Here is a 7,971-nt window from a genome sequence, read left to right on the forward strand (position 1 = left end):
TAGAGATATAATTTCTGTACCCGTACCTACCGTTGTGTTGGCTCAGTTGGTAGAGCATCCGTCTCACAACCAGGAGGTCGAGAGTTCAAACCCTGGCCGCGTCAGACCAAGACGTTAAAAGATGGGAGTTGCTGCTACCTTGTTTGGCGTTCAACAATTAAAGGGATAGAGCCTCGTCACTCTGGCGCTGCACAGCGGCTGCTGGGCCCACGATCAATTGGGTAGACAAAATTTTCAGAGTATTTCATTTCTGATGTCTGTTTTGAACAATAAAATCTGGATTTTCAGTTAGATTAGGTTAGTGGGTCAGATGCATAAATAGTAGCAATTGCTACTTCTTGCAATTGCAATTTCTTCAAGCACAAGCAATAGCGAGCCAAGCAAAAGATCATGCTTTAGCAATTGCTTTATTTCAAGTGCATAACCCTGTGCTAGTGCTTGAACCCTTTTCTTGACTTCAGAAGGCAATTGCTAGCGGTTCGAACAAAAGCGACATCACGCTGGTGTGAACAAGACTCACAGAAAAGGCAGGACTCAAACGTAAAGATGTGACAGTGGAAATTACCGATTCTTTCACATAACATCTTTTCCTCAGTGGTGTCAAACCTTGTTTCTTTTTGATGAATTTATATAATTGGCATTTGGTTTGCTCATATTGGGAAGAAAATATGTACAGACTCGTCCGTGTAATATTAGGCAGCGGGTACTCTCCAAAATGAGGTAGAATGTGTTCACGAAAGCTCCCCAAATAAAAGGGGAAAAAGTAAATGATGCACTTACCCCGATATATGGATGAATGTCTATCGTGACACTGAATCCTGACATCGAGGCACAATCTGAATCCTTAAAAGGAAAGTTCTGTCTCGTTTGTTCTTTCAAAATTGAAAACAAAATGGCCGATCAATGCCGAGATCAAACGCGACATGGAGGTCTAACTTTTCTTTTTTTTGAGGGTCCAGTTTGTGCCTCGATGTCAGGATTCTGTGTCACAATAGACCTTCATCCATATACTCGAGGTAGGTGCATAATTTATTTTTCCCCTTTTATTTGGAGTGCTGTTGCGACCCCATTCTACCCAAATTTGGAGAGTACCCATGTCTGCCTAGTATTACAAGGACGAGTCCTGGGCAGCAACGCAAGTTTAGGGGAGCACCCAAGTCAATTGCCTTTGCTTAACACAAGTCCTTTCTAAATTTCCTTCAATAGCTCACCCTATGCTTTGGCCTTTGTAGTCTGTGGCATGGATTGACAAAATAATTGACGTATTTGGTGTTCTGTGTTGAATGTGCAGGAAGCAGATCGTCAGTATGCCAAGCAGGTGCAGGACAAGGAACGGGAAGATTACTTGCGACACTTGGAGGAAGTCCAAAGGAAACATGACCAGATGGAACGCATGGAGCAGCAGAAGAGATTGCAGGAGGAGCAAGACAGAAAGATGGCCAGAGAGGTGGCCATGAGGGAGGCCATGTCCAGGAGGTACAACAACTACACCTAGTGCTGGAGCTTGTATGCTGGGTTTGAGATGGCCAGGGGGTAAAGCAGTTAAGTACCTCTGGTGGTGGGTTTGAATGTACCAAGGGGTACAGCAAGTACCCCTTGTGTGGTTTTAGATGGCCAGGGGGTATGATAATGACACCTCTGTTGGTAGGTTTAAATGTAAAGGGAGTTCAGCAATTAAGAAGTGATGCTCTCCCCAAGTAAGTGTGACTTGTATGCTTAAAATCAAAGTTGATTCTATATGAGAAGTCTACAGGGGTGTGAGAGTTCAGATTTTTATCTGATTTCAGATTTTTTTGTTATGATTTTCAGCTGAATTTCAGCTTATATTTGGCTTTCCTCTATACAAAAAGTATGGGAGCTCTTTCTATTTCAGACTTTTTTAATACTCTTCTGCTTTTTACAGATCTTTTCATTTGTGACCACTCACACCCCTGAGTCTAATACCACTGCTGGAAAGCTGTTACGTATATTTGTCATTACTATTATATTGTGTCATGCTGATTTACTAGTTGATTGCACTGTTCACTATTTCTTTACATGCATGTATAAGCATTTGATATGTATTCTTACAGAGGACTATATAGGGGAGCAGGATATTTCCTATTTCCTCATTGATCCTTATTTGTATTGTTTCACACTCATATAATCATATAATTGGCAATATATACCATTGATACATAAAATTTATTCTAACTGCAAAAAATACCATTTTAAATTGTTTTGTGTGTAATGTCTGCTGTATTAAAATCGCAAATTCTTTTCTTTATTTGCTGGAAAACAGTTGTATATTAAAGGTTTATGGAATGGTAGAAAGGATGCGTTTTAACCTGAAGTAAAGTTTATTTTCCCTGAATCTTGAGAACAGGATATTTACACTCATACTACACTCATTACTATAAATTTACTTCATTCTTTGAAAATAATTCAAGGTCCTTCTAGCCGTACAAAAAAAACAACCTTTTCTGTTGTCCTTGAATTTGAAATCAGCAATACCAACTTGACCAAAATCATTGAGGCGAAGGAGGAGAGATGGCAGTATGATGCCATGATTTTGTCATTTTGTAAATGACACTGGTCAACTTCTGCAGTCATATTCATCTCTCACGTCCCATAATCAATTTTGGCCTTCTGAAAATTAAGCAGTATTAATGTTTAATACTCTGATATTTTCTGTAAGCAGAAATCATCAGACGGTGATGGGCAAGGTCGGTATTATTCCTTTGATGTATTCCAAATCCAACCTAAAAGCTTTAAATTATGGAAATCATTTGCATTTGTTTTAGAATCCAAATGACTTACACTTTATTCCTGCACAAAAAATATGTCATGGTCAAGGTCAAAGGTCAAGCCTTTGAAAAAAGAAATGTTGAAAGCTGATTTTGAAATTTCAATAGCTTTATCTCCATCCATCTTGAAAATTAGTGGCAAATCTAAATTGGAAGTAACCTGAGGCAAATTTACTATGTAAGAATGCTTTCTGGTTTTCTCTCCAATATATGTCTACCATTCTTTTATTTTCAGTGAGTTGGCAACAACTAATTTGTGATGATGATACTAACAGCATACAATTTCAAGTCAACTGGCTTTGAAGTTATCATCCGTAAGGGCTTGAATCAATCTAATACTATTACAGGCTATACTTATTTCTTTTGTTTTAAAGTGCACACTTACCAATAATGCATGTAGCATCTCCATTTATTTGAATGCAGGATTAAAAAGCATTTTCCATTAAATACATTGCTCACGGGCATAGGTGCCGGGGATCGCACCCTGGACTCCATGTACAGCCAGGCGCCTTAGACCACTCAGCCACGGCACCTCCACTAGATGCCTAGTTAACTGGCCTTGATTCACTTCACCCCCCCCCCCATGTGTGTCGTAAGATAGAAATGCGCTTAGTTGAAAATTAGTCTTGTCCTAAAAGAATGTCCAAATATGAGGCCTGAGACTACTCATTGCTTTAGCTGTGTTTTACTGTAATTTAGATTTCAAGAAATTATCAAGTACTTGTATCACCTTTGGTGGATAACAGTAAATGTACATGTATGTGCAATGAATGCCTTTTTAAAGGATGGAACTGCTTTAATGGGATTTGAACCCTCCCCCCATTGATTGTTCAGAATCATGGTCATTAACCACTTTATTATTGATATGAATGGTAAGTGTAGTCTTCCTACAAACAAGATGAGATGGTCCAAAAATGTGTGTCAAGGTAAATGGGAATAACTCTATTGACTTTATAATGCAGAGATGAAAGAAGCTACTGAAGAGATTGTAAGGAGCAGCTGGTATTTATTGTTAGCTGTTTTGAATGTTAATAATCAAAGAGCATGAAAAGCCTTAATTTACTTTTTGTGTTTTATATAGCTTTAACTCTGCTATTTACATTGTATAATGGATTTTGTATCTACCATTTTACTACTGTAAATAAGTTCATAACTTTGGTACCTTATTCTGTGTTTAACCAGCAGTGATATATATTTACCAATTTATTTAAGCAGTTACAATCGTATTATCTTTCTCAGTGATATTATTCTCAAAATAAGTGTTTGATGTCATCCATGGCTTTTCATTGCCCATTGATTTACTTCAAATTATGCTTAGCAATTTGAGATTTTTTTTTTTTAAGATGATGCTGGTAGTCTGAAAGAAAATGCATTTGATGATTGCTTATCATAATGTATGATATAATAATGTGATCATACTTATACTGTATCAACTTAAAAATTGAATTATGAATACGCATGTATTATATGTAAAGTATATTCATTTCATGTACATGTATGCCTATTTTAATCCTTGCAAGATTGTATTTTTACCATGTAGGGTCACTCTAGGAGTGGAATACCAGCTCTTATTCATACATTGAAATAGGGCTTGATAAACTTACAAGGAATTGGCGCATTAATTAGGGCCTGTATTGAAAGGATACTCTTTCGAGGTGTATTTCTAGATGATGCACACCTTTCAGCAATTCTTATTTTATACACCCGATTCTTATTTTCGGGAAAAAGGAAGTTGTTTTTCTGGATTACATATTCTGGTATATGCGGTAAGTCAGAGAAAATTCTGGAATATGTCAATATTTGGGTAACGAGACATCTGCCTCTGCGACAATTACTTTGCCGCTTATATCTCTGAAGATATGATATGAAGGTTTGGGACGCAACTTGCGATTTTTTTATTTTTTTTTTATTTAGAATGACGTAAGGATTATGATTGAAGGTTAAAGATATTGGCTTAGTGTGTGGGTGTTCGGTAGGAGCAATATTTGTAACAGGAGCAAATGTAATGGATTAGATATTTGACATTTCTAATTCATTTAGTCAAATTATTCAATACTCTTTGTAAGTGTAATTTCTTCATTTCTCATGGTTTGAATTCACCTTTATTCCATTATTCCATATAATGTAATATCACCCATATCAGACATCTGAGCTGGTCATTTACAAAACCGCATTGCCCTACATTCTCTGAATATCAGGAAGGGATAGGTATATTGTTTGTATTTTCTTCGGTCTCAATGCGCGTATTTACTTTGCATGCAGAGGCGATGTAAAATATACCTATGTATTTTCCCTGGTCTCACATCCGGGCATTTGAGGATGCGTATAAAGAGATACGCTTCATAATGATCCGCGCACCAACAATATACGTCATAATAAAGACAACACTGGATCCGGGAGCTTGCAAGTATGTCATAATGGTAAAGTGCAGAGCCTAGACCCTGATATTAACATGACACAATAGAACTCTATTTTAAAAAGAAATATCCCCATTATCATGGTTTTTGCTCTAGATATCTGATTTGGATGATAATAGAAATATTGACTAGCTCGTCTTTCGGGGAACATTAAATATATTGCCCTTAAATGACCCATATTGCCCTCGTCTAAAGACTCGGGCCAATATGATTCTTTTGCTGGCAATATATTTGATGTTCCCCTCAAGGCCAGTCAATATTATATAATTATCCCCTCCTTCCATCATGCACCCATCCTTGTCACTTTGTTTTGTTTTAGGTCATATAAAGCATAGTAAAGTTATAAGGAAATTAACTTTAAAAAGTACTGTCTTTATATTAAAGGCTTGTTTTTTTCCTTTCATCTCTGAAGATCACATTTATTTGTCCCATGCCAAAAGCACAAAGAATTCGCACATGGGATCTTTGGAGTATAAATTGGGCAGCGTTTCACAAAACAATGGAGATTGTATAGTGATTACTGACACTTACTGATGGCATCTTTTTCCCTCTGGCCAGGGAAAAAAAGTAATCAGTGCCAAACCTTTTTGGAAATTCACTAGTTAATTGTTTCATTTTAACATTTTATTTGTCAGTGAGAGTTGTTCGATAGTGAAATTTTGAAGATTCTAGTAAATGATGTCCATTATTCCACCACTCCACTCCATTCCACTCCATTCTACCTTTCTATTCGTTAAAGCACCTTTAAAGGCACATTTTTTTCCTGCCTTATTGCATGTTTGCAAGAAGCACTGTTTTAGACTCTAACAAGTTAGTGGTGTCAAAATCAATTTTCAGAAGTCTATATTCTGTCATATGTTATGAGAGAATTTGTAGGGTTTCCAAGTTGAGCGAGATGCTGTTCCAGTTTTCAAGCAAAGGCATCTCTTCTTTAAACTGGCATTCAAAGACAGTTTGTGAGAGGACTTTCAGAGTGAGAAGTCTTCTTTTTTTTTAAGAGAGCCATGTTGGGTCGTTATGTTTTGATAAAAACACATGTGTACACTTTAAAAGTCAGATGTGAAGACTATGACCATTCAAATTGTTTGTGGGTGACTTTGATATATTTGTAACTTTTCATTGTGTCTTTAGGACACATAGAAGGGCTATATATACATGTTTTGTTATGCTGTGATTTAGTGGTAGGTTTTACTGCACTAGATAATTGAAAATGCTTGCTAGTTATTGTACACTTGAATGTATTAAAGCTTGTAGTGTAAGTTTGTATGTATAGGTAACATTATCATTGTCTTGTTGTTGGCTATGTGTATACTGCTACATACTTATGTTCTACATCCATGTACCTGTAAGATAGATACCCTTTGTTTATTGCATGTATCATCATTTCATTTAGTGTGTGTTGTATAACTATAGTGATTGAGTCATTTGATTCTATAATTGACTTTTTTTATGTCAACTGATTTGTCTTCTCGGCTGTCTGAAATGTAGTTTATGAATAATAATCGCCTCCCATACAATTATCAAACATCGTTTGATTATTTTTTTTTAGTATGATATGATAATCATAGAAATGAGATTTCTTTTTCATCTTGAATCATCGAGATTATTTCCCTGTGATATATGATCTAGTCATTAAAAGTATATTTCCATTCAAAGTTTTGACCTTGATACTGGTATATCCCAGATGTATCATGTGGGTAGTGTCCCATGAAGGTTTGTGTCAGTGAATGCCAACAGTCAGATGTTATAAGCTACTGAAAAATCTTGCATCACATTGGCCGAATGCAAATAGTCGGTGACAATCACTGACCGAACTCTTCATGTAATTCATATTTATTTCTAAGACTTGAAAATAAAAACCTTGAGATTATTTTTTATCCTCTAATTACAGAGTAATATGGAGTTGAAATGCTCTGTGAGCTTGACTCCCTGAGATTATTTAATTACATCCATAATACATCTTAGATGTGAGGCTTGAACCAGAATAGCACTCCATGGTTCCTTTTACACAAAGCCTAAGGATTGATCTTAGTGCTGAATTCTACTATTGATTGCTTATGTGCGATCACTCTTACAAATCAACTGCTTAAAGGGGAAGTTCACCCTGAAGAAAACTTTGTTGTAAAAATAGCAGAAAAAATAGTAAAAAATATTGGTGAAGGTTTGAGGAAAATCTGTTAAAGAGTAACAAAGTTATTAGAGTTCAAAATTTGGGATTTGTGACGTCATAAACGAGCAGCTGCCCCATGTGTTATGTAATATAAAATGTATGAATTTCAAATTTTGTATGGTTCCTGATGACTTAATTTTGTTTTCTATTCATGATCGGGTGTGAAATGATTTGTCTATTGATTTACAAAAGTTACAGTGAAAACCATTTTCAATTTTCTGAGAAAATGACATTTCATTGATTTTTTATCATTCGCTATGTAGAAATGCTGCTCGCATATGACGTCACAAATCAAATAATTGAAATTCTAATAACTTTTTCATTATTTGATGAATTTTTCTCAAACCTTCGGCAATTTTTTTAATTATTTTTTCTGCTATTTTTACAATAAACTTTTTGTCAGGGTGAACTTCCCCTTTAATATCCAAGCTTTGTTTTACCAGCCCCATAACCAAGCGGGTGAGATCTTGCATTGCGAGATAGATGTTTGTGCCCATTTAGCATATTATAAATTGTAGATTTCGTTGAATGTTATTACCTTATACTAAGGATTACCATTGTTGGGGTACATTCTTTTATGTTATTTACATTTAGAATT

At 35.8% G+C, this 7,971-nt stretch overlaps 1 protein-coding gene across 3 annotated transcripts in view; it reads left to right on the forward strand.

The window, feature by feature from the left end:
- LOC121428318 overlaps window positions 1-6,937 on the forward strand; it is a 47,938-nt gene extending 41,001 nt beyond the window's left edge. For all 3 annotated transcript variants that reach the window (XM_041624876.1, XM_041624874.1, XM_041624877.1), the window contains exon 17: window positions 1,292-6,937. In XM_041624876.1, coding sequence (XP_041480810.1) covers window positions 1,292-1,495 — 204 coding nt within the window. In that variant the 3' untranslated portion in view covers window positions 1,496-6,937. The remainder of the gene's footprint in view (window positions 1-1,291) is intronic.
- Window positions 6,938-7,971: the final 1,034 nt, after the last annotated feature.

Source organism: Lytechinus variegatus, chromosome 15 (assembly GCF_018143015.1).
Source record: "Lytechinus variegatus isolate NC3 chromosome 15, Lvar_3.0, whole genome shotgun sequence".
Lineage (NCBI taxonomy): Eukaryota > Metazoa > Echinodermata > Echinoidea > Temnopleuroida > Toxopneustidae > Lytechinus > Lytechinus variegatus.